A 26,870-nucleotide genomic window follows, 5' to 3' on the forward strand; every position below is an offset into this window, starting at 1 on the left:
TGTCGACAAACTAACCGTATCATCATTTTCTTGGGGCTAAAAAGTAAAAAGAAAAGCGCAAAAGGCCATGAGCTTCTAGAACCGCTTGACCTGAGCACGGTCACGCATCAGAATTTGTATTAAATACGGGCTCCGTTCTGTTCCAGCTTAAAAAATAGGTTAAAAAAAGATGAATTATAAGCGAATTGGACCCCCCAACTTCCCATGGCCTGCGTACGCGTAGTCTCCAAAAATCTCACGACGACGACGACGTCACACGAGCCCTGACGCAGCAGGAGACGCCGCCGGCCGTCTCGAGCCTGTCGGTGGTGCGGCTCGTGCTGCGCCGTATCCAAACCACTGTTCGGCCGCGGGCCCGGACTCCGGACCCAAGCTCCGTCTCCGTGTCCGTGGTAGCTACGATCCGGACGCAGACGCGACGCTGTCAGAGCCTAGCACTGACAGTAGGAGTAGCCGCGTCTTGTGATGCGGAATTCGACGGCAAGCTTATCGTAGTCCGTATAAATCCAGATCTCCTAAATCGCGTCCTCAAAAACCTCTCGTCCCGAAAGCGCACACAACAACAACAACTCAGAAGACACACGCGACGCGACGGACAGGTAGAGACAGATCCATCTCTCGCCTCGCCCCACCTCCCTCGCCGATCGGGGTCCGCCGCCGCGCCCAGATCGCTTCTTCGCCTCGGCGCGGAGGTGGCCGAGGGGAGGAGGAGCCTCCCGGATCCGCCTCGCCGTCGCCGTCGGCTGTAAGTGCTTCTCGCACCTCTCGATCTCTCTCTGCGAGCTTTGGGTTTTGTGTCGTGGGAGCCTTGGAAGTGGTTAATCCACGGTGATCTCTGATCTGCGATCTGTGTTGTGGAGGTGTATGGCTCTGGCGTCTAACGGCGAAAGACGTGTTTTTTTGCTGCTGTGTGGTGTGCAGGATCGGGGCGCGATCCGCGGGGGAGCAGCAATGACGGCGGAGGGGACGGCGTGCAACGGCGCCGGCGAGGCGCCGAATGCGGAATTCGCGCCGGAGAAGGTGGTGGTGGCCGCGTCGCCGGAGGAGAAGGCGGCGGTCGGGGAGCGCGAGGGCGAGGAGGACGTCGGCGGGCCGTTCGTGATCGTCAACGGCGGCGACTCCGACCGTGGCTCAGATCTGGGCAAGGCGCCCGACGAGGACTCGCCGTCCGAGGAGGACGACGCGCCCGGCTCCAATGCAGCTCCGGACGCGGCCGTGGGCGGAGATCACGGGGCCGCCGAAGGGGAAGTGGGTGCGGCGCTCGGAGCTTCGTCGGCGGACGGGGGTGATCGTGCTTCCGACGGGTCTGAGGGTGGCGCGGGTGAGGGCAAAGGTGAGCCAAGTTCCGATTGTGTCGCTGAAGTGGCGCAGCAGGAGGCTGTTGGTGAAGAGGACGGTGGGGCAGCTGCTCTGGCGTCCGGTGGATGCGAACCTGCCATCGCCAGTGCTGATTCTGAGGCACCCGCTGTGGATTCTGAGGTTCAAGGCAAGGAGGGCACAGTGGATGGAAGTGCTGTTGCTGATATCCCTGAAGCGGTGGTGCATCAGGAAGCTAGCACAGAGCAGGATGGAGATGCTGCTGTGATGTCCTGTGGCCATGATGGTGCCCTAACGCCTCCTAAGTCTTCATCTGCTGCCATGGAGTCCGAGGTTATTAGAGAGGATAGCAAAGAAGAGAGTACGGCTGATGTTGTGGAGCCACAGGAGCAGGGTACAGTTGGGGCAAGTGCTTTGGTAGAGAATGAACATCTTTGTGCCGACATGAGGGCTGATTCATTTGTAGCTGCTACTGAGGCTGACAGTCAAGAGGATATTTCTGTGGAGTCCTGCAGGCACGATGATGCCCTAATTTGTACTGAGTCTGGTTCTGCTGACATTGAGTCTGAGGTTTATGCAGAGGATGGCAAACAAGAACAGAGCAACGCTGATGTCGTGGAGGTCGTGGGGCAGGGTGTTGATAGGGCAGATGCGCTGATGGCAAATGGGCATCTTTGTGCCGACACCCGAGCTGATTCTTCTGAAGCTACTACTGAGCCTGAGAACCATGCTAATGAGAGCAAACTGACTGAAGTTGCAGAATCAGTGGAGGGCGATGCTGCCAGTGAAGAACAGGATGCCACAGATGCAACACAAACAAATGGGCATATTTATGTTGCCTTGAGTGCTGATTCTTGTATAGTTGCTTCTGAGTCCAAGGCTCATTCATTTGAGACGGATGGGAAAGAAACTGATCAGCAAGAAGAGGAAGCTCCAAAAACTGAAGCTGAAGTATTGGAGGGAGTGCTAAAACCAACTGAAAGGAACTATGCAGGCAGTGTTGAGGGACTCATAGAAGAGGAAGTTGACGCAGATGGGCATGCCAGTGTAGAAGGTACAGCTGATGCTTCTGGGGAGCAAGAAGCCAAGCCCATGCAGGGAGAAGGTGAAGCCACATGTGGTATTCTCGAATTTGAAGAAGTGGATAAGGACGGTGAGGAGGGTTTGTGTGATGACCGCACGGTTGGTGTTGTTTCCTCTAATGAGGAAACAGAGCTTCCTATTAAGGAAAGAATAGATGAAGCTGTCCCCAATGTTAATGTTGGTGAGTCAGAGGAAGTAACTGAGAATACAAGCCAAGATACCATGCATGGTGGATTGGCCAAAGATGGAGCTTCTATAGGCACAATTCATGTTAAGCTAGGATCAGATCCTTATGTTGAATCAGGCCTTGAACATAAAGTTAAGGCAGAAGTTGATTTAGTTGATGAAATCACAGCAGAGTCAGATTTGAAAGCTGAAAATATGGTTGAAGTGAAAAGAACAGCTCATGAAGTTGATGAAATAGAGGTAAAGGAACTTGCTTTTGCTGAGGCTATTGTAGCTCCTTTACACCTTCAGCAGGGCTGTGAATCTGTTATGGAAACTATAGAGCATGAGAAGGTAGAAGCACCAGGTGTCTGTCAAGCTCATGAAATTGAGAATTCTTCAGAAGTAGAACCAAAGAAAGAGTTTGAGATGGAGGTTGATGATGCCGTTCCATTTCAAGAAGCTGCAGCTTCTGCGGCCTCTGTTTTCCACCATGAGCCAAGGTCCATTGATTTAGTTGAGAATGATAGCGGTAACTATTCCAGCCCAACTACTGTGTTGGAATCCTGTGACCATGTGCAAACCGAAGAGAGCAGATCCCAAGAAATTTCTATGACCACTGTTGAGCAACCTATATGCAGTGCTGCTTTGGAACATGGAACAATGGTGGTTGATGAAGTTGAAATAAACTCTGCAACAGGAAATGTATCTAAAGAAAAATCTAGCGACGTTGCTGTTGATCAAGTTGAACCTGTCAAACTGAATGTAGATGAACTTGTTGTGGTTGATGGTGATCAACCCAGTTTTGATCCAAGCTGTGAATCTGTTAGTGAGATTGTTGAAGATAGCAAATCACTGGAAAATCAGTCAGAAATTTGCAATGCATCTGGTATGTCTGATGAGTGTTCCTCCAGAATTGCAAATGATGGTTCCCCTAATGAGGCTCCTAATCTAACTGAGGAGCCTTGCCTCTCAGACAAATCATGCAACACTATTGATTACGAAAATGGAAATGAGCCTGCTAAATCTTCTGATGTGGTTGAAACCAAATGTGTGGAAGGTATGTCCATTATTTTCTGGGTATCCATTTTTTTTTTAAATAAAATGTATTATTCTCCTTAAATGCTAATTATAACCCACATGGGAGTTAAATGGTCACTTTCATAATCCTTGAGCAGCACTAGTGACAGAACAGGACAATGGACACCATGCTTCTGGTGAGTGGCATGGAGATCATGCGCAAGTCATAGGCCCACAGAAGATCTACATAATTAAAGTTCCAAAGTTTGCCGGTGATGATCTCTGGAATAAGATCCAGGCTGCGCAGGTTCACTTAGACCAACTGTCCCAGGAAAGAGATGCGATTAACCGTCGTAGGCAAAAGCAAAAGGTAATAATAACCTTCCAAATGTTTTTTTTTTTCAAACAAACCTCCAAATTTCCATCTTCTTTCTTTTTCTTCATGTCATGCTTCTTATTTTTTGGAAAACAAATATTGCAGGCTGTATGTGATCAATACAGGGAGAAGCTTGAGGCAGCACGTCGAGAAGAGTGGGAAGCTAGGACTGCCCATGGAGATAAGAAGAATGATTTAAATAGTGTACGTTCGGTATTAGGGAAATTGCACCAAGCAAATTCAGTTGAAGAACTTGATGAGCTGGTATGAATTCTGCAATGTTGTACCTACTTTGCTCCCTTCACTTTAAATTGCAATGTTCTTTAAATCTTAGCTCGTTTTCTTCTTTTACTTGATGTCTTAGATTGCGAAGAAAGAGAGGACTATGCAACATGAGACCATTTCTTTGAAAGAAGAAAAGCTTTTAATTAAAGAGATTAATGAATTAAAAGCCCAACGGAAGCAGCTTTCTGCCACTATGGGCTCAAAGGCTGAAATCAATGAGGCATTTGACCAAAAAGATCACATTCAAGAGCGGCATAAGGTATTGAAAGCAGAAAATTCTAACTGTGCTCTTAATACCATTCCATCCTTTATATATTGACTGGTTTTCTTTATCATGTCTAGGTGTTAAAGAAGGATTCTGATGCTTTATTCACCAACCTGAAAGCCCTAGAGGAAATCACAAGAAAGATTCAAAAATCTTTCGAAGATGAAAGAACAGCTCTTAGAAAATTAACAGAGGAACACCGAGCAGCTAATGAAATACGTCAAAAGGCCTACAGTGAGTGGACTGTGCTTAGAAATGAGCCCAGCAAGAAGGTACAGATCTTTACTTGTTGCAGTTCTTGTCCATTTGGTTCAGGGAGTGATTTATTGAATATTCAGTCTGTTTCATTTTACACCATTCACAAATTGAACAGTGTCACGTGGTTAAATATTCAGAAATACAAAGTACTGGATATAATGGTGTATTGGATACATGATTAGTTCGAGAAGATTCCTGGTTACATGGAATGAAAGGCTAACTGATGGGTTAGGAATAACATTACACTTCAAGTTTCATTAAGTCATCACTATCAGTGATGTGGTCCTCATCAATGCCACCTGTTGTGTGCCCTGTGCTCATGTTATCAGAATTTAATTACTGATTACCAATGACGGGCATTTTCTATGTGATGTGCTGCTCCTGTTTCCTGGAGGCAGGGGTGTTTTCACTTGTGCCAGCAAAAAAGTAGTGTCATCACCTACACACAGTCAAATTTCTTGTAGGGAAGCATGTGATCTGTAGTGTTTAAAGTTTGCTTATTAGTTTTCTAAAAGCTGAACATCTTCCTTTGCATTTGTTTTGGATTGCAGAATGAATACTTTTTCAAGTACAGGGACGCCCGGAATGCAGCAGAAACTTTCAGAGCTAATGGAGATATAAATGGACTTAAATCACACTGTAATAGTCAGGTAAATCGCACAGCCTGTCTTCAATATGGCTGCAATTACTATATCAGTGTTTAATCTGGTTTGGTTTCTGTTGATTAAGCTGGTTTGATATTCCATATGCTTTTTGCTAATTAAGGAACGGTACAAATCCATACCATTAATGTTTGCAAGTGCTTCTGCACATTATATGTATTCCAGTACTACAGCTAAGCATTGTATTTGTAGTCCTACCCTTCTAATAACTGCCAGCATTGTGGAGACTCCTATTTTTTTCATTCGATTTGATTGCTATTAAAGCTCAACCCTCCTGTGCACTGGTTCTAAAATACAATGCTGTCTTGTCTCAACATTTTGTGATGTGCCAATATTTTTTTTTCTTCTTTTAGATTGAGAGAGTTATGGAAATGTGGAACAATAACGAGGACTTCCGCAAGCAGTATGTTGAATCAAACAAGGTTAGCACACTAAAGAGATTAGGAACCCATGATGGACGAAGACTTGGCCCTGATGAGGATCCTCCAGTCATTCCAAGCAGAAGACCAAGCAGCATTTATCCATTGTCTGCCTCAAGCCCGGAAGTGCCCACTTTAGCTTCTACACCAGCACCTGTATTGGCTGCTCCAGCTGCAGTCCCTGCCAAAGAGGACTCCTTTCCTGTTTTGGCAGCCCCCCAGACCAGTAAGCGCGCCAAATCAAAAGCGTCTGGTAGCTCTGCCCAGATTGAGAACAATTCTGTTATAGTATCAGAGGCAGAAGATTTGAAACAAACTTTAAAAGAAAAGGCTCGTCTATTGGAGGAACAATTGGAGTTAGCTAGGAAGGCAGAGGAGTTAGCACGGAAGGAGGAGGAATTAAGAAAAGAGAGGGATGCAGCTGAAAAGGAGCGGCTTAGGCTGGAGCAGAAGGCTAAGGCTAAGGAGGCTGAGGAGAGGAAGAGGCGGAAAGCAGAGAAGGACAAGGAAAGAGCCGAGTTCAAAGCACGCAAGGAAGCTGAGGAGAGGGAGAAGGTATGATATGTTCTACATGTCCTCTGCTTTGATATTTGAGTTACATTACTTAACCATACGATAGACCATCCATGCAACAAGTTTCCAATTCTAACTCGACCTTGTTCAAACATCTGCAGAAGAAAGCAAAGAAAGACAAAAAGAAAGGCACAGCACTAGCAGATACGAGCACCATTAGCGACAGCCAGGCTGCGGCTTTGGCTACAGCGGATACTGACAGCAATGCATCAGACAACCCCAGGGAAGTTGAGGTTTCTCAACCAGCGGCTCCCAAGAGGCTGTCTAGGCCAGCAGCGGCAATCAAGCAACTGAACAGGTTGCAGCCCATGCCAGCGCCCCTACGCAACAGGGGCAGGAGGAAGCTGCGGCAGTACATCCTGATTGCGGCGGCCGTGCTATCGGTGCTGGCGTTGTTCGTGGCAGGCAACTACATTCCCAGGCTGAAGTCGGTTCACTCCTAAGCTTATATCCACTACATTCCCAGGCTGAAGTCGGTTCACTCCTAAGCTTATCGGTAGGAAAGAAGGGGTGCCAATTCTGTCAGCGGTGAACCTGGTTTTTCTACCTGGAGGATTCGTCGTCTTATTTCAACTGTTCCGGTTGATTTGTATTTATTTTCCCTTATATAGGTTGTGAGATGAAAGTTGGGGGTGCATTGTGTTAAAGTTATTACCGGATGGTGGTGAAATATTCGTTAGAACATGATAATAATGACAATAGATTCTTTTTTGTACATAGGCCTCTGGTGGTCGCCTTAGCGTATATGATGTTTAATCCTATGGCGTTGGCTGTCTCTGCCGCGGAATTCTTTCGGTCCGAACGCTCGGACGGACGGGAACCATCGGCCGATGATTTTCCCGCACGGCGTTTTTCCCGCGAAGATTTTCCCGAGCGGCGGGCTGTGCGGACGGAGCCGCTGCGGCCCACATGAAAGCCCGATTGTTTTGATTTCCCAGCGTAGGTCGGTAAGTACGTATGTTTTCTTTTTCTTTTATTTTTCTTTTCTTTTCTTTTATTTTTCTTATTTCTTTTTATCTTTTTCATTTTCCTTTCATATGTTTTCTTTCTCTTCTTTTTTCTTTCTTGTTTATTTTCTAATCATGTTTTTATTTTCTTATCTTTTTTTTCATTTTTCATTTTCTTTTCTTTTCTTTTTCTTTCTTTTTTCTTGTTCTTTTCCTTTTTTATTCTTTTTCTTTTAATGCATAATTTATTTTTGTTTTTGTTTTATGTGAATTATTATTATTCTTTTCATTTTTTATTTTTATCTTTTCTTATTTGTTTTTTTGCTTTCACTATAATTAATTACTTTGTTTATTTTACTTTTTTCTTATGTTTTATTCTTTTTGTTTTTATTTCTTTTTCCTTTTTCCCTTTTGTCTTTATGTATTCTATAGCTTTTTTATTTTTCCTTTTTCTATTTTATCCTTATTAATTATTTTTTTCATGTTTATTTTTTACTTTTTTATTTCATTAGATGTTCTTTCACATAGTATATAATGATCCTCTATAATATATTTTGTGATGTTCATGTATTATACATGTGGTGTTTTATGGTGTATTTTGTAATGTTCACGTAGTATAAATGTGATGTTCTATTATATTTTCGTGATATATTTTTATGATGTTTACGTAATATACATGTGATGTTCACATGGTATACACACGATGTTTTATGATATATTTTATGATGTTCACGTAGTATACATGTGATATTTTGAGATGTATTTTATGATGTTCACGTAGTATACATGTGATGTTCTGTGATATATTTTGTGATGTTCACGTAATATACCTGCTATGTTCACGTAGTATATATGTGATGTTCTATGATATATTTAGTGATGTTCACGTAATATATATGCGATATTTTATAATGTATTTAGTGATGTTCATCTAGCATATATGTGATGTTTTATAGTATATTTTAGGATGTTTAAAAAGTATCTACATGATGTTCTTTTAAATTTTTCTCTATTATGTGTTTTTATTTTTTTTTCTTATATTTTGCTCTATATTTTATTATTTTATACATACGCAAGCTAAGAGGAGTGAGGTGGGCCTGCGCGATGGGACAGCCTATCCCAGGCATCCGGCCCGAGCGCGCGCTACTGTCCTCCGAAGTTATTTTAGCAGCCCCCTCTGGTGTGAGTGTGAATGCTGTCGTTCGCTCTGTTTGACAGAGGCAAGTTGCATGTATATCTTGTGTGCGATGTGGACATCCATACTCCGTAGCTGTTGGAGAACCAGCGTAGAGACGAGAGGTAGAGCATATTGGACCATGGTCAGCTTGTTGGCGTGTTGGACCATGGTCGGCTTGGAAGATTCCGTGCACATGTGCCGGTTATTCTAGCTACATTTGGATCGATATGGTCTTCGGAGGTTAAATAGTCTCAACGAGGTGGGGTAAGCACAAGTCACAGCCGCTACAAATCATCACTCGCAAGTTCAGTGCATCCTAGCCTTCCTGCTACAGCGTTACTTGCAGGGCTACGAGCTCTTAGACAGCTTGCCGAGGTTTGCCAGCTGACTGCCTGAAGGAACAACAGTTGAAATTGAAGTCTGAATCGTATGGTGATTGTATATGAACAGCCTTAATCTTGCGTGGTGGCATAAGAATGAAAGTTATCTTGCGAGTTGCGTGGACTAGGCAAACGTCTTTCTCTCTCTCCCAGTTAGGTTCACGTACAACTGCATCCTACTACACGACCAGGTTGCCGACTGCCGTGATGATCTACGGCATGTGAACTGGAGATTTTTTCTTCTCCTAAAAAAAAAACTAGAGAATATTTCTCGCTGCTGATCTGTGTGACTGATGGGCAGTCGCACGTCGAACACTTGCCCTTGCTGGTTACAGAACCAGCGACTGCCCGTTCTGCCTGCGTATGCGTAGGATGGCCTCTTACCCCAAGGGCTGAACAGTGGCTACGTTCGCTTGTCTTATAATTCATACTTTTTAGCTTGTTTTTTAATCGAAACAGTATTTTTTTTCTCACGATAAATCAGCCGAAACAGTATTTCGGCTTGTTTTTTCAGCGAAGCGAACGGAGCCAGTATTTTTCCCCGTGACCGTGCGACACAGAAAACCTATGAGAAGTGAATATCTAAACTGGCAAGATGTTCGGCTGGCTGGTTGTTTTATTTTTTCAGCTGAAACAGTATTTTTCTTTAAAAAAAACAATATAAACAGTAAAACTAGCATGAATAATTTTTTTTAGTCCAGCCGAACAAGCTGTAGCTTGGCCAGCCTGTGCAGGTGTAGTGTAGCACAAGCTCAATGCCGGTCCTGACATTTCAAAGGCCTAGAGCCCTAGAGCGAACTTAAAATCAGGGGCCCTTAATAGAAACACGAAATATTATAAGTCGTTCTAACTTTCTTGGAGAGTCAAATTATTTTAAGTTTGACCAAATTTATGTAATAAAATAACAACATTTATGATACCAAATAAGTATCATTAGATTCTTTATTAATTATATTTTCGTAGTATACCCATTTGATGTCTTAATTTTTTGTAATACTCACTATAATTTTTTGTCAAAATAGAGATGTTTTGACTCTTCAAAAAAATTGAAACACGTACGTAGTTCTAGGGATGCATAGTCCAATATGCAATTTATGATTGTAACAAAAGATACCCATAATTTGTTCAAATAGGGCATAGAATTTGTTTAATCAGTTAGGGCTAGTTGTTAGTAGAGACTAAAATCAATCCAAATTAGTCATGATTGCTCAGCTAGTTAACTAACGGTTGAAGTCTTGGCTAAAAAATTAGCCCACCTGTTTGTTTTTTTAACTAACATTTTTGGTCGCGCCTATTGTCATGACACGGTGAAATGTCTGTGTCGCGCCATGCATGGTGGTGCGGCAGGAGGGTGACGTGGCGAAGACCGGGACCGCTGACCGGTGACGTGGTAGGGTCTGCCGCGCCACCGATCTTGGCGCGGCACTGACGCGCCACGGTGCATGGCGCGGCAGAACCTGGGCGCAGACAGAAGATCGGCTGCTTTTGGTTGAGGATCGGCAGTGACGCGATCATGGACCATGGACCCCAGCTTCATCGACCCCTTCCTGGTGGGCTCTGACCAGGTGCTCTAGTCCGACATGGGGTCACGCAGCACGGTCGACTACTGCGTGTCTAACTAGGGTGCCTTCTTCGGCGATTTCGTGGCGGCGATGACCATGCTCGGGAGGATCGGGGTCAAGACGCCGGCCACCGGCATCAAGATACGCCGGGATTGTCGGTTCCCGAACTAGTTGCTACTTAATCTCGCCGGCAGTGCTGCCGCGACACATTAAAATGAATATGAAGCAAATAAATGGAGTCCGTGCGCAAGTTGACAAGCTGCCACATAAAATTTTCATTGGTTTCACATAAGTTCGACATAACATAACTAACTAAGCCTGTAAGTTTCGAACGTCAATATTCGTTCGACCGAACAAACTAAGACCCAGGTGTGTAAGGATCCCTCGGGCGCCTCTGTCTCTTCAGATTTGTTGGCGACACATCGGGAGTGTAGCCAACATCGGTGTGGTTGCATCGCCGTTGCGTATGGCTCGTACCCTACAAGTATAAGATATGCACGATTACTTATAATCTTTATGATCGTTAATTCATGGAACCTATGTATTTAAAGAAACTACCTTTGTTAGTACATGTGAAGCGATTACATGTGTGTCCTCATAGACCTGTGAAGCCACCGTAGGTACTCATCGAATATGTGCTGGTTGTGTGGAGGACCCGCATGGATCGGCTGCCGTTCCCTGGTCTCCCACAAGTGGATGTGTGCGTTGTGTGTCACGCGCCAATCCTTGGTCTTGTACCACTTCCTACGGTCATACCTGCAACAAAACGATGTTAGTTGTACCACACAGACCTCTGAATTATAGCTTTGTTATTAATCGATAACGCACCCATGCAATTCTTGGTTGATGGAGTAAAGCGGTGGTGGGCAACCTATCATTCTTCCAAACTGTATGCAGACCCTAATGGGTAAGTGAATCTCGACCACGTGGAAGAAAATAAGAGGGACGTTGCAGCGATACTCGTCTGACTCGTCCCTAGTGATAGGACTCAGATAGTACTCGAGCTCCGGAGCATCCCAAGGACACCAATGCACCTAAACATTTCGTAATTGAGTTAGGTTGTGATATAGTATACATCGAACAAGACACATGTATGATAGTAAAGAGAGCGTAACCTGGTGCTGCGTCAGGACGTCGAGACCATCCATGTACTCCCTGTACTTGCGTCTCGTATTTCCTCTAACTAACTCTGCTTCTGTCTAGATATACAGAGATGTAGGGAGTGTATCCTGCCCGTTCTATTGCTGCATTGAACGCGATAATGAATTAGCCATTAATAATTTTATCATATGTAACTGCCTCGAAGAATATAGTCAACTGAAGTACTTACCGGTAAACCAGTATTAAGGGGCCTCCCAACGGGCCATCGTTACCAATACTAAACCTGGAGTAGGTAGGAGTAACCCCCAAGGTTCGCATACCCTGAGGTGCGACAGTAGGCAACACATAGCTGTCGATACGTCCATGCTAGGACTGCACTGCCCCAGCTGTACGCCGCTATGTTTTCCCGCGGCTGGCATAGTATGTCAAGGAAGATCCAGCTGATAGTGTTGCCCGAGGCGTTTAGGAAGAGGAAAACACTAAGGAAGTGCCAGAGCCACACTCTCGCCAACCTGTTGATCTGAGCCTCCTCAGCCTGTGGGTCCAAGTATTCAAAGCGCTCTGTGATCCAGGACAACGAAACACCAGAACTTTTCCTAAAATTGACCAAAGAAAATGAGACCCGATAACTGCAGGAAAGCAATGCAAGTATTAAATAGGCTTAAATTGCTCACTTATTTTTCTTGGAAGCCTTGTCGTCCGGTGGAAGAAAGCCAGTGAACTGAGCCACCAACTCCCTCTAGTGATCGTTGTCAACTATCCCTATCACTGCAAGTCCCCCCAACCGAAGGCCAAAGATAGTCTTCACGTCCTGCATGGTCAAGGTCATCTCACCGCAAGGTAGGTGGAACGTGTGGGTCTCAGGCCTCCACCTGTTATAAGAATAGAAAGACTATTCGTTGCCTTAAATTTGTTATAAGAATGTTTACGTACAAAGAAGGCACCCGTACCTGTCTACAGCTGCAGTAAGTAGTGCTGGGTCAAGGGGCGGAAGACCGTAGTTGACAACACGGACAAGCTCGAGAAAGTCGACACGTCGTATATACGGCGCGTAACGCTCGTCCCACTGGTGCGCCCTGGTGTGCGTGCGGGGCCTCAAAGTAGGCAAGGCCACCTGTGCGTTGGTGTCACTCAAGATGTGTGCTCAGTGCTATTCGTCGTACTCCACCTCAAGAATGGGATACAACAGGTGCTGCGTGGGGGAGGGGGGCCATCCTGTTACAAATTGATAAACAAAGGCTTAGAGTATTTAAATTAACAATATTCAAATTAACATTATATAGCATTATAAAATTTAAACTACTTGTTATATAATACGAACACAATATGAAAGCACATGTATATATTCAAAGTAAAATTAACAGACATATTAAACAACTTCACTAGAAAAATAAGCATTTGATGAAACTTCATGAAGTCATCTAAATCGTCGTATCACGCACTACTAAGTACCGACAATTAATCCCAAAATCCTAAATCCTAACTAACAGTAACCTAAACCCTAACTACCTAACCAAAACTATCTAACCTAAACCCAAAATCAATCTCTAAACCCTAACTACTTAACCAAACCTTAACTATCCTAAATCACTAACAAATTCTAAACCACTATCCTAAATCAATAACAAATCCTAACAAATCTACTAACCTAACTATCATAAATCACTAACCCTAACTAAAATAACAATCATAATAACATGAAATAGAGAGCCTACCTTAATATGAGCGGGCGGGTGGGCGGCCGGCGGCCGTGACGCGCCGGCGTTCATGGGGCGGCCGGAGTGGGTGGGCGCGGCGGGCACGTGCAGCGCGGTCGGTCGGTCGGTCGGTGGGGCTCTGCGCGGCGTGCGGGTGGGCGGGCAGGTGCGGTGGTCGACGTGCAGGCACGGCGGCGATAGGCGCTGTGGGCGCGGCGGCGGCGACGCTTCGGGCAGGGGCGGTAGACAGAGGCAGGGCGGGCGGCTCAGGGGCAGGGGCGGCTCGCGGGCAATATTTATCTGATCCTGCCACGCCATGCTCTGTGACGCGTCAGTGCCGCGGCAGATCCTGCCATGTCACCAGTCAGCGGCCCCGGTCTTCGCCACGTCACCCTTCCGCCACGCCACCATGCATGGCGCGGCACAGGCATTTCGCCGCGTCATGACAATAGGCGTGGCCAAAATGTTAGTTTAAAAAAACAGTGTTAGATTTAAAATTATTTTAAAAAAGTGTTAAAATTAAAAAAATTTCCCAACGACACATTGGTCATCAATGTGGACACATTGGTCATCAATGTGTCCACAGGGCGAACGCAAAATCGTGAACTCACGATGGGAATTGAACGATGTGCATCTCGCAGCCTTGGTCTAGGCCTGTGGAAGGCTGCGGCTACGGCGGGCGGTCGCGGCGCACACGCACACACACACACAAGCGGGAAAAATTTGCAGGCGATGGGTTCATTCAACGGCCATGCGCCCCTACGCCGAATATTTGACACGTGGTGAGGAAAAAAATCAATCGAGGAAAGAGATCAAGCACGGACCAGTAGTATATTTGGCCATCCGGCACGGATACTGTGGACCGGCTCAGGCACAGCACGAAGAAGCATGGTCCAGGCACGGTTCGGCCCGTGCCCGTAGTGCCGGCACGGACACGGCACGAATTTTAGGCCGGCACGATGTGGCCCGATAGTTTGTAGCTATTGGATGATTTCAGATATTTCTAGCCGTTGGATTGGAGTATATAATCACCTCTCCAAACCCTAACTCCTAATTTCCCTGTACTCCCAAGTCCCCACGTCCTCCTTCTCGCAGCCTCCTCGCCATGTCCGATTCCTCTGTTTTGTGCCCAGACTCTCCACCACTGCTACCCACGGTGCCTCCTCCAGTCCCACGGCGTCACGATGACCTTGGCGCGGGGGAGCTGGAGAGCGACACAGCGACCATGGTGTGGCAACGCGACAGCAGCGCTTGGCCGAGGCGCGTCCCCGCGGCGGCGGCGATCGGCCAGGGGCGCGTCCGCGCCGGATTTGCAATGGCTGCACAGAGTGACGCGACGGCGGCGACGGCCGGGCGTGGCGACGGCGGCGGCTGGGCGCGGCGTCGAGCCAGGGCCGACACGGGCACTGTGGGCAGTCGTGCCCCGTGGCATGGCGCGGCACGACTCGGAGACCATAGTGCCGTGCCTCAGCCAAGACAGCGGCACTAACAGGCACGACACGGCTAGCCGGCGTGCCGCATAGTGTCGTGCCTGACTGTGCCCATGCCTGTGTCGTATGGTCCGGTTGGCCATGTATAACAGTAGGCGCCGCGGACGCGAGCGCTTCATAAGAGTCGTCCCTCCATGAGCAGTTGATTTTTCTTAATCACTACGTGTCAAACATCCAGCGTAGGAGCGCATGGCTGGTTGAATGAACATCGCCCATGCAATTTTTTTCCGCACAGGCACACGCTACTACTACTTTTTTTTCACATTTGCTATCCTACTGGTGCCTGAAAGTGAAGATATGACTACCAGCAAGCGAGAAGGCGTTCGGCCAGTGTTGAGAATGAGTATGGATCTTTGGATTTAGAATAGATGGATGACGTTCGTCGCCTGAAAAGAATGCAAAAATCAGGCGCCTGTGATTTTGCACCTCTCTTCTTTTTAGAATTACAAAGAATAATGTAGACGTCCACACAACGCACGCACACTTACCCCTATAAATATACGTACGCAAAACCTATCTCTATAAGCATCTCCAAAAAATTGAGCCAACAGATCTCAAGATTCACGCCAGCGCATGCCAAACCAAATGATTCGTGAAGTCATTTTTGTAGAGATTCGACAAGCAAGTATAGTCCTCTGAAACATGCGCGCTGCTTGACCAAATATGTATATTACAGTATGATTACTGTAATTACGTGCACTTTGCACGAGACGAGCGATAGAGGGCAGATCGATGACACAACACAGGACAAACTTAAAATTTGCTGATCCGAAGCTACCTAGCTTCTCCTGCTTCTCCCAATGCTCTCGACGAAGGCCTCCCCGATGCCCTCCCCGATCCCCTCGATGAGGCCGCCGATGACCCCGAACAGCGCGTTGACGGTGACCCTGGCGGCGGTGGCCAGCGCATTCCTCTTCTCCGGCGGCACGACGCCGTGCACGTAGAGCCCGTTCACCATGTCCTTGGCGCACCTGGCGTGGAGGTAGTACCCACATGGCAGGCACTGGTACACGTGCTGCCCCGACCTCTTCGTCCGCCTGCACACCTGGCACACGAAGCTGGTCTCCGGCTCCGCGCCATCGTCCTGCGCCAGCAGCAGCGGGTGCTCGTGCACGGCGGGGAGGTCCATCCGCCGCGCCATGGACGCGCAGCACGGGTGCATGTCGAAGCTGCACGACGCGCACCGGTACGAGAACCCCCTCACGGACTTGCCGCAGAGGTCGCACTTGCGGCGGAGGAAGCCGCCGCCGCCCGGCGCCGGCTTCACGAAGAAGAGCAGGTGCGGGTGCTTGCGGTGGAACGGGTGGTCGTGCAGCTGGAAGCCGCAGGCCTGGCACATGAACCGCTTCCCGGCGCCGTACTCCTTGCAGCCCATGCACATGAACAGGTACGGGAAGTCGAACCGGGCCAGCCGGTGCTCCGGGTGGCTGAAATGCACCATCATCTCGCCGTCATCAGCCTCAGGCCTACAGTCGCCGACGTGTTGATCTCTCGTCGTCTCCGGAACAGCGTCTTCGGACGGCGACGGCAGCCGGTGGCCGCTGAGCTTCCTTGAGTTCATGGACACGCACCTGCTGTTCATGTTGTTGCTTCGGCTCTGCCTCTACCTGGCTTGGCGGCTACACGCTCTTTCTTTGATCTCTACCATTGCCAAGGCCAGAATTTTGGAAGGTTATATACGGCAACATGTAAGGAAGAAATCTTGATCAGGAAGATCTCACCCTCCCGGTTTTAACGTCGCACAGCACAGGCATTGCTGGTCCTGAGATCTGCAGCACTGTACGCTGCAGCCTTTTTTACACCGTGTGGTAAAGCTAAGTTTTGATGCTTGTGTCACGAACAAGTCTGGTCTCCTCTGTGAAAGTTACAGCATCAAGAAATCTTCGTTCCCTTTACAGGGACGAATTCTGATAGATTTAGAACCCTTGGCAACCTTAGAAATTGCCACGTTAAGAAAATATGTCAATTTCATGATGTGAAACGGTCATATGTATATATGTCTCATATATAACATACTAGCGTGGGCGCCCACGCTTCGCGTGGGAAGGAGGGCGGGGAAAAGAAGGGAAAAAAAAGATGAAACGGACACATACTGTTTTAGAATGGGTATGTACTGTTCCTTAGCGGGTTTATACGGTTCCTTATCGAGTTTGTACTGTTGGGCAATGTTCGCCGCAAATCCAGGGCCCGTTACTGCTGATCTACAGTGATCTGAGTGTGGGGACGTCGAACGAACAGTAGATGCGATGTGAAAGGCCTAAATTTAAATTTCTTTATATATATATATATATGTATATAAAGAGAAAGTTCACACGTCACTATTTTTTCAGGCTTGTTGCATGCGCACCATCATAGCCTTATTCTTACTCAGGTGGAGTTTGAACCATTACAGTTAACATTCGCTTTGAAATTAAAAAGAAAACGTTCAGTTTTATACTGGTCTTTCAATGAAGCCACGACTCAGTGAAGTTTAATCAAGCATGAAGGTAAAATTTATTGGGAGCCGGGAGATGCTCATTTATAGCCAGCCCTTAGTAAAATACCATTTATTAGAGTTATCTTCCTTTTACCTTTGCTGCTTTGCAAATTGCAATAGTGCTCATGTTAGGTTCTCGGAGGATAGGTGATTAGGAAACTTTACTCTGAGGCCCGTTTGGATCTTTGAAATTGAATTCATTCTAATAATTATGATTTAGGCATATATTAATTAAGCTAATACGGTTGTATAGGGAATATATTTGTATACTATTGTTAGCCATGGCAACATCAGCAGAACTTTCCCCCAACCCTAGCCCGACCCTGACGGGACACGGCCCGCCGCCGCCGGTGGCGCTGGCAGCCACCTCGGCACCGGCGCCCCCCGCTCCCTCCTCCTCCTCCCCCCTCCTCCTCCCCTACCTTTCCGACCCCCAAAGCCGACCCGTGACCCCGCCCAGACCCGGCCGCGCCACCATCGTCGTAGGGAGCAGCCGCCGCGGCCGCCACCGAGGCCACCCCCGCTGGATCTGGCGTAGGGGCACCCCCGCGGGCTCCCTCAACGCCCGCGGCGCCGCCGCCACGGTGAAAGGTCCTAATGGCTAGAAGAGGGTGAATAACCTATTAAAAATTTCTTCAACAACACTAAGACAAGTGATTAGTAAATAAGATGGCGAAGCGAATATTGCGCTAAAAAAGGGCAGACCCAGTGTTGGAGGCTCCCACATGAGTGGGGTTTGGGGAAGAGAAAAACCGAGGCAAGCCTTTCCCCCATAAAATCTGCGGAGAGGCTACTTCGAACCCGTGACCTGGTGACTCAGTGAGACAGCTCTCACCACTACACCAGGCCTGCCCTTCCGAAGCGAATATTGCGCTAGCCTACTAAAAATGAAAGCCACCTACCACCAATTCTAGTCAATTATGATCACTAAGCACTCAAAGCTATGTCACTACTTTCTACACTTGAGCTAGCTAGGAACTAAAACAACTTAAGAAGCTAAGCTACACAACTAGTTACAACTACCACAAGTAAATACACAAAGTAAAGCAAGGGAGTGGTAGAGGTGATATACCATCTTGGCAAGTGATCAATCAATGAATACCAAGAATACCAAGGAGACAATGATGACACAATCAATTTTTCTTCCGAGGTTCACTTGCTTGCCGACAAGCAAGTCCCCGTTGTGGTGATTCACTCACTTGGAGGTTCACGCGCTAATAGGCATCACATGCCTAACCCGCAATCAGGTGCCGCACAACCAACACAAGATGAGGATCCACAAGCCACATGCAATCCACTGGAGTTGCCTTTGTCGTTCCACCGGGAAAGGCACAAGAAACCCTCACAATCACAATGATCGGAGCCAAAGACAATCTCCTTCCTCCGCTCGACGATCCACCAATCACCGGGCCATCTAGGTATCGGTAAACACCAAGAGTAACAAGATTTCTACTAGCCCAAATCGTCCAACTAGTGCCACAAGATGCTAGAACACTAAGCAATGCACTAGAGGCTCTCCAATCTCACTTAAGATGATGAAATCAAGTGTGCAAGTGAGTGGAGTGGTGTGCTCAGCTCTCAAAGGGTGTATGCAGCTGTTAGAAGTGCCAAGAGGGTGGCCAAGGCTGGCCACAAGCTCTATTATAAGCCCACAAGCAAATAGAGCCGTTACCCTTTTGAGTCAGCTTCTGTGGGGTCACCGGACACGGTGGTGCGGTCACTGGACAGGGGGTGGCGGTGCCACCCTGGGCCAACCCCTCATTTTCCCTCCTGTCTGGAAAAATGGGGCAGTGCACTACCATAGGGTGGCGGTGATCGTGGCGGTGCCCATCTCCAGTTCACTCGCACTCTGTTAAAAAGGGGTGGTGCCACCGAACAGGGTGGCGGTGCCAACGACGGTGCACCATCGCGCCTGTGGCGGTGCACACCGCCACTTTCGGTGCCAGCCCCAGCACCAGCTCTCCTCGGCCACGTCTAGGTGGGCACCTCCCTAGGGATGGCGGTGCCACCGGACAAGGGGTGGTGGTGCCCCACCAGAACACCTCCCTCTCGGCATCCTCAGCTGGTTACCGCCATAGGGGTGGCGATGCATCGAACAAGGCATGACGGTGCCCCCAGGGCAGCACACCGAGCCCAGCAACGTCTCCTCTTCTTCACCTTTTTCACCACCTTTGCAAATGTGCTAACACTCCAAGTGTCTCACCATCACGTGCAAGTGTGTTAGCATTTTCACAATCATTTTTCAAAGGTTAATCACTTTCTTACCGAATGTGCACTAGGCCTAAATGCATATGCATGTATTCCAACACCTAGTGGCACTAGATGATCGAGTTGTCTGATAAGAGCTCCCCTCTTAATAGTACAACCATCTATCCTAAAAGTGATCACACTCTCTATAGTGTCTTGATCACCAAAAACAAAATGGCCCTATAGATTTCACATTTACCTTGAGCCCATTTTATTTTTCTCCTTTTCTTTTCCAAGCCCGAGCACTTGATCATCACCATGGCTAACCACTTGGAATGTACTTAACCTATCTCATATTCACTTAGAGCACAGTACCTAGGGTTTCATCAATTCACCAAAACTAAACTAGAGCTTTCAATCTCCCCCTTTTTGGTAATTGATGACAACCCTCTCACAAAGATATGAATTGAAATCCAATTGAATCCATGTTGCTTGCCCAAGCATATTTACCATGTGTAAAAGGATATGGACAAGTTTCATGAACCTCAATTGGTAGCATTAGGCCCCCCTACATACATGCTAAGAGTTTGGATTGAAGCTTGCACATATGTAAGGATTAGAAATGTGGGAGGGCAATGTCTGTCAAATGATGCTAAGGTATAAGAGATGGACCTTTGAAGCATCATACCAATTGGAGTGCACTAAATATACCATCCTTAGTACCATTGTTAATTAGATACCACTTGCAAAGATAAGAACTAGATACCTCATGAGATTAACATTATAAGCAAGGTTCTAGTACCGCTTATGAAAACAAATGCAAGGCATATCTAACTATCACCTATGCATGCTAGTTTTTCATTTCATCAATTAAACCTACAACTAGCATACACCACACAAGCATGTATATTGAATTTAAAACTTATGCCATGCAAGCATAATTATGTAATGCACATTCAAATGCATCAATCAAGTTTATGAGCTTGCTCCCCCTACTTATGTGCTCAAATTTTAATTAATCTCCTTACTTTCATATTTCTCCCCCTATGTCAAAATTTCACTATCTTTGTTTCTCTCCCCCTATCTTTGTGAATTACTTCTCCCCCTTTGTCATCAATGGCCACAAAAGTTCAAGTTTAGATAGGTTAAGATTATCAATGTCAATCAATGGGGTGATGATCATTTTCCTAAATTTGGTTCAATCTAGAACACTTGCCAAAGATATTTACCTCGGTTTGATCCAAGGACAAGCTTCTTCACACCTCATTTCAAGGGTTATCTTGTACCGTGTTGAGTTAAACACTTATAGCTCATTTTCTAGATCAAATACTAGGTTCACAAATCCACAAACATGTCATATGCTACCACTAGATTAAGTCAAGCATAAAAGCAATAGTGGTACCATACAAAGCATCAAATTCATTTGTTTTTCATGAATGAGCCTATTAAATGTGAGGAATGACTAGATGCACTAAACATGTCCTAAGCAAAGGATGTATGCCATGCCAAACAACTTTTACCTTGGTAGCTCGGAGGAGAGGCATGTCATATTAGTGGGGGTGCATCAACACATATTTGAGAAATCCAATATGTTCAACTCATTCCTTAGCTTGCAAAACCTCTTCTTATCTAGTGGCTTGGTGAATATGTTAGCAAGTTGATTTTCGGTGCCCATACTCTCAATGCAAATATCCCCTTTTTGTTAATGATCTCTTATGAATGGTGGTAGACATCAATGTGCTTTGTTTTTACATGTTGAACTGGATTGTTGGTTAGCTTGATTGCATTCTTATTGTCACATAGCAATGGTACTTTCTTGAACTTGATTCCAAAGTCATTCAAGGTGGCCTTCATCCAAAGGATTTATGCACAACAACTACCGGCGGATATGTATTCGGCTTTGGTGATTGATAATGCAACACTATTTTGCTTCTTTGGTGACCATAAAATAAGTGATCTTCCCAACAATTGACAAGTGGATGAGGTGCTCTTCCTTTCAACCTTGCATCCCGCATAGTCAGAGTTCGAATATCCAACAAGTTCAAACTTTTCTCTTTTGGGATACCACAAACCAACATTTTGTGTATGTTTCAAGTACCTCAAAATTCTCTTTGTAGCTTTCAAATAACTTTCTCTTGGTGAGGCTTGAAATCTTGCACACATGCACACACTAAATATGACATCTGACCTTGATGCGGTCACATAGAGTAGGCTTCTAATCATAGGCCGATACAACTTTTGATCCACCATGTTGCCACTTGTATCACTCCCAAATTGCTATTTGTTCCTATTGGTGTGCTAATGTCTTTGCTCTCATTCATGCCAAACTTCTTGAGCATGTCTTTGATGTAATTGTCTTGACTCACAAATGTTCCATTCTTCAATTGCTTAATTTGAAGACCAAGAAAGTAACTCAACTCTCCAATCATGGACATCTAAAACTCATTAGCCATTATTTTCCCAAACTCTTCACAAAAGTCTTGATTGGTTGATCCAAATATGATGTCATCAATATAGATTTGCAACACAAACAAGTCCTTGCTAATCTTTTTGGTGAAAATAGTGGTGTCAACCTTTCCCACAATGAATCCCTTTGACAGTAGGAAGTCCCTCAATCTCTCATACCATACTCTAGGTGCTTGCTTCAAGCTATACAATGCCTTCTTCAACTTGCACATATGGTCGGGCTTCTTATCATCTTCAAAACCAGGAGGTTGCTCAACATATACTTCTTCATTGATATAGCCATTGAGAAATACACTCTTGACATCCATTTGATAGAGCTTGATGTTGTGGGCACAAGCATAAGCTAGCAAGATTCTAATTGCTTCCAATCTAGCAACCAGGGCATATATTTCTCAAAAGTCAAGACCTTCCACTTAAATGTATCCTTGTGCTACCAATCTTGCTTTGTTCCTTACTACTATCCCATCTTGATCTTGTTTGTTTCTATAGACCTATTTGGTTTCAATCACATTGTGGTTCTTTGGTCTTTCCACTAACTCTCATACTTGATTTCTTATGAAGTTATTCAATTCTTCATGCATAGCATTCACCCAATCAACATCCTTCAATGCTTCATCTACCTTCTTTGGTTCAATTGATGATACAAATGAGAAATACTCACAAAATAAAGCCAATCTTGATCTTGTTTGTACACCTCTAGAGATATCTCCAATTATAGTATCCGATAGGTGATCTCTTGAAATATTAGTTGGTTGAAGTATTGGAACATTGCTTGCACTTTCTTGATTATTAGGTTGAGATGATGTACTAGCCACTTGTTTATCTTACACATTATCATGAGAACCACTTGTACTTGCTTGATTTGTATCATCTTGCACATTTGAGATAGAGAGCACTTGCACTTGATCATCTTCATCATCAATCACTTGCCTAGGTCTCAAGTCATCAACATCCATGTTCTTTATGGCATTTGAAAGTTGAATGCCTCTAACATCTTTCAAGTTCTCATTCTCATCTTGGGAACCCTTGGTTTCATCAAATTTCACATCATGAACTTCCTCAAGAGTACCATTTGCTAAATTTCAAACTCTATAAGCTTTGCTAGTGGTTGAGTGTCCAAGCAAGAATCCTTCATCATATTTCTTGTCAAACTTACTTGATCTAGTGTCTTTTATCAATATGTAACATTTACAACCAAATACTCAAAAATATGCAATATTGGGCTTTCTACCATTCAAGAGCTCATAAGGTGCCTTTTCTTTCAATGGGTGACAATATAGGCGGTTGCTATAATAGCAAGCCATGTTGATAGCTTCGGCCCAAAAGGATTGACTCACATTGTACTTACTAATCATAGACCTTGCCATGTCAATAAGTGTTCTATTCTTTCTCTCAACAAGGCCATTTGGTTGTGGAGTGTACTTGGCCGAGAATTGATATCTAATTCCAAAATCATCATATAATTCATCAATTCTAGTATTCTTGAACTCACTACCATTGTCACTTCTAACTCTCTTAATGGTTATTTCAAACTCATTGTGTATGCCCTTAATAAATGATTTGAATATTGCAAACACATCACTTTTGTCCACTAGAAAGAATGCCCAAGTGTACCTAGTGTAATCATCCTCTATCACAAAACCATATTTGTTTCCACCAATGCTAGTATATTGTGTTGGCCCAAACAAGTCCATGTGCAATAACTCAAATGTCTTTCTAGTACTCATTATGCTCTTCTTAGAATGGGTGTTTCCATCTTGTTTGCCAGCTTGATAAGAGCTACAAAGCTTATCCTTCTCAAACACAACATCTTTTAAGCCTCTAACCAAGTCATGCTTAACCAATCTATTCAATTGTTTTATTCCAACATGACCAAGCCTTCTATGCCATAACCAACCCATGCTAGACTTAGTGAACAAGCATATTGACAATTGAGTATCACTAGCATTGAAATTAACCAAGTATAGATTCTCATATCTAAAGCCTTTGAAGATTAAGTCAGAGCCATCTACACTTATGATCTCTACATCATGTACCCCAAATATGCATTTGAATCCAAGATCACACAATTGAGCCACGGATAGCAAATTGAAGTTTAAGCTCTCAACTAGAACCACATTGGATATGCTCAAGCCATTAGAGATTGTAATCTTACTAAGTTCTTTGACCTTGCCTTTACCATTATCACAAAATGTGATACTATCATAGTCATTACTATCATTGGTGTTGATTGAGTTGAACATTCTTGCATCACCGATCATGTGTTGAGTGCACCCACTATCAAGAATCCAATGTCTTCCTCCGGCTTTGTAATTGACATACAAAAGAAGATCAATTATTTTTAGATACCCAAACTTGCTTGGGTCCTTGAAGGTTAGTTACTAAGCTCTTTAGTACCCAAATAACTTTCTTCTTTGAGCCCATCCATGGTGCACTAATGAACTTAGCCTTCACACCATTTGCACCCTTGGAAAGCACATAGAAAGAATTAAGCTTAATTGAGGATACATTAGCTTGTGATTTCTTGTTTATGCATTTTTGCTCAATGTGACTAACTTGCTTGTAACTAGTACAAAACCGACCATTGTTCTTCACAAAACTAGTCTTGTGAGGAGCAAAGGTCACCTTGCCTTTCTTAGGGATATAGCCTAATTCCATTTTATAGAGAGAAGCTCTTTAGCTACCCAAGCACATAAGCAAGTGGTCCTCACCACCATAGGCTTTGCCTAAGGCACGAGTGAGCTCATTTACCTCCTTGAGGGTCTCATTTTCAACCATAAGTGAGGCATCATAAGTGAAACCATCACTCATAGGTGAAGTGGAAGTGGATGATAAGCTACACAAAGGGTTAGCGGTAGCAACAACAATAGACTTATATAATGATTCATCAATTATATCACAAGTTAAGCCTTTGTCACATGTTACAACATGCTCCTTCTTATTTTAATCATTAAGTAGAGAGGAATGAGCTTTTTCAAGCCTCTTATGAGCCTTGCCAAGCTCCTCATGGTCTTTCTTTAGACTCTCATAAGTAGCATTGAGCTCATCAAAGGCTTGCTTAAGGGCTTTTAGTTCTTTACGTAAGTCTTTGCATTCCCTTCTCTTAATGTCAAAATGTTCTTTAGCATCTTCCAACATGTCAATTAGTTTATCTTTAGTAGGTTCATCATCATCATCACTTTCACTTTCATTATCATGTTCCTCATCACATACATCATCACAAGTTTGTACCTTAGTGGCCTTAGCCATGAAGCAAGTTGATGGAGTGTTGAAGAGAGAAAGTTTCTCATTAATGGCAATGCTTGTAAGAGCCTTCTTCTTGGTGGTCTTGTCATCATCACTATCATCATCATCACTTGAGGAAGCATCACTATCCCAAGTGACCACATAAGAACCACCCTTCTTCTTCTTCTTGAAGGTCATCTTGTCCTTCTTCTCCTTCTTGTCTTTCTTCTTGACCTTCTTGTCATCATCTTCATTCTCACTATTGTAGGGGCATTGAGCAACAAGATGGTTCTTGCTACCACACTTGAAGCACCTTCTTGCCTCATCTTTGCTCTTGGATGATGACTTCTTCCTTCTTGCATGATAGCCCTTCTTCACCATGAACTTGCCAAATCTCTTCACAAAGAGAGCCATCTTCTCATCATCAAACTCATCAAAGCTTGAGTCTTCATCTTCACTTGATGAATCTTGCTTTGCCTTGCCCTTGGATGATGATGTGGCTTTGAATGCCACATTCTTCTTCTTCTCATCTTTCTTCTCCTTCCTTTCTTCCTTCTCATCATTATCTCTATATGTATCATCGATCATCACATCACCCAACACTTGGTGTTGACGGTCACTAACACCCATTTTGACCATCAACATTCCACCCAAAAGCATGGCAACATGAGGTAAATCATCATCACATGTGTAGAATTTTGTTTATAATTCACCTAGTTCCACTTGTGCTTGTAGAATTATTTGTATGCAGGAAATATACCAAAATTTGGCCAAAAAGGTGACAAATATGGACATATGGAGCAAGTAGATGTGGCAAGAGGCCTTGGGCCTACTTGGGCCCACCTCCAGGCCCCACTAGGGCATCGCTTGGCCCCCCAAGTGGCCCTACCATGTCACCAATCCATGGGTACTGCTCCTAAGCCAATGAGAAGCATCCATTCAAGTCGGTTTGATCAACAAACAAGATTTGATGCCGGTGGATTCATGGGCCCATTATCATAGACTTGGGAGCTCTCCACTGACTTACCAACCACCATACCTAACGAATTTCACCACATCCTAGCTTCACAACCACCTTGGAGGAGCAACCATCACCCTTGGATGGAAAGGCGGTGCACCCAAGGGTCGGTCAGTGCCCCTATGTCGCCGTCCGCCACCCCCTGCCTCCACCAACCTCCCTGCTACCTACAAATACCCCTTCCCTCACTATACACTATTAATAGTGGGTGTGGAGCTCGATGGAGAAGTTCCCCATTTAAATCCAAGCTCTCCAAACTTCTCTTAGCATTCTAGCTTAGCATTAGCTATAGAGTAGTAGTCTAGTAGTGGAGTAGAGCAAGAGCAGAGCTTCTTAGAGTCCAGAAGAGTCTTCTGGATCTATTATAGCTCCTTTATAATTCTTTGATTTCTACATTACTTTATTTAGTATTTATTTCAGTACTTTATTCTAGTATTGCTCACTTTACTTTAAGTACTTAGTCATTAGTGTTCATCATTAGTGAGCTAAGGTGCTTATTGTTTGGCATTAGTAGCATAGGTTATCTTATCATTAGTAGTCTTTCGTTAGTACCGGTTCCACCATCTGGTTAGGGTGCTTTGATCTCATTTCATCGAAGCTCAGATCGAAGTAGTAAGTTTATGTAACACCCTCGGTGTTACACCCTAAATCAATTACTGAACCATGTCATGAGTATCATGTTTATGTGATAATGCATGTGATAGAGTGTGTAGATCAATTT

At 45.0% G+C, this 26,870-nt stretch overlaps 2 protein-coding genes across 2 annotated transcripts; one reads left to right on the plus strand and one right to left on the minus strand.

The window, feature by feature from the left end:
- The first annotated feature begins 527 nt into the window (after positions 1-527).
- Positions 528-7,167, plus strand: LOC136542099 (intracellular protein transport protein USO1-like). The gene is made up of 9 exons (XM_066534384.1): positions 528-745; positions 922-3,625; positions 3,744-3,955; positions 4,067-4,225; positions 4,326-4,505; positions 4,589-4,783; positions 5,321-5,419; positions 5,785-6,405; positions 6,525-7,167. The coding sequence occupies exons 2-9, from the start codon at positions 952-954 to the stop codon at positions 6,864-6,866; spliced, it is 4,482 nt and encodes a 1,493-aa protein (XP_066390481.1). The 5' UTR covers positions 528-745; positions 922-951; the 3' UTR covers positions 6,867-7,167.
- An 8,388-nt stretch (positions 7,168-15,555) lies between these two features.
- LOC136544233 (protein VACUOLELESS GAMETOPHYTES-like) lies at positions 15,556-16,359 on the minus strand. The gene has a single exon (XM_066536460.1). The coding sequence runs from the start codon at positions 16,357-16,359 to the stop codon at positions 15,556-15,558; it is 804 nt and encodes a 267-aa protein (XP_066392557.1).
- Positions 16,360-26,870: the final 10,511 nt, after the last annotated feature.

The sequence above is a fragment of the Miscanthus floridulus genome, chromosome 3 (genome assembly GCF_019320115.1).
Source record: "Miscanthus floridulus cultivar M001 chromosome 3, ASM1932011v1, whole genome shotgun sequence".
NCBI classification, from domain to species: Eukaryota; Viridiplantae; Streptophyta; class Magnoliopsida; order Poales; family Poaceae; genus Miscanthus; species Miscanthus floridulus.

Excerpts from the sequence above, each read along its gene's own strand:
- LOC136544233 (XM_066536460.1), bottom strand. The coding sequence starts at position 16,359 with ATGAACAGCAGGTGCGTGTCCATGAACTCAAGGAAGCTCAGCGGCCAC.
- LOC136542099 (XM_066534384.1), top strand. The coding sequence starts at position 952 with ATGACGGCGGAGGGGACGGCGTGCAACGGCGCCGGCGAGGCGCCGAAT. Across the intron at positions 3,956-4,066 it reads GTCGTAGGCAAAAGCAAAAG|GCTGTATGTGATCAATACAG; the intron begins GTAATAATAACC and ends CAAATATTGCAG. Across the intron at positions 6,406-6,524 it reads AAGCTGAGGAGAGGGAGAAG|AAGAAAGCAAAGAAAGACAA; the intron begins GTATGATATGTT and ends AAACATCTGCAG.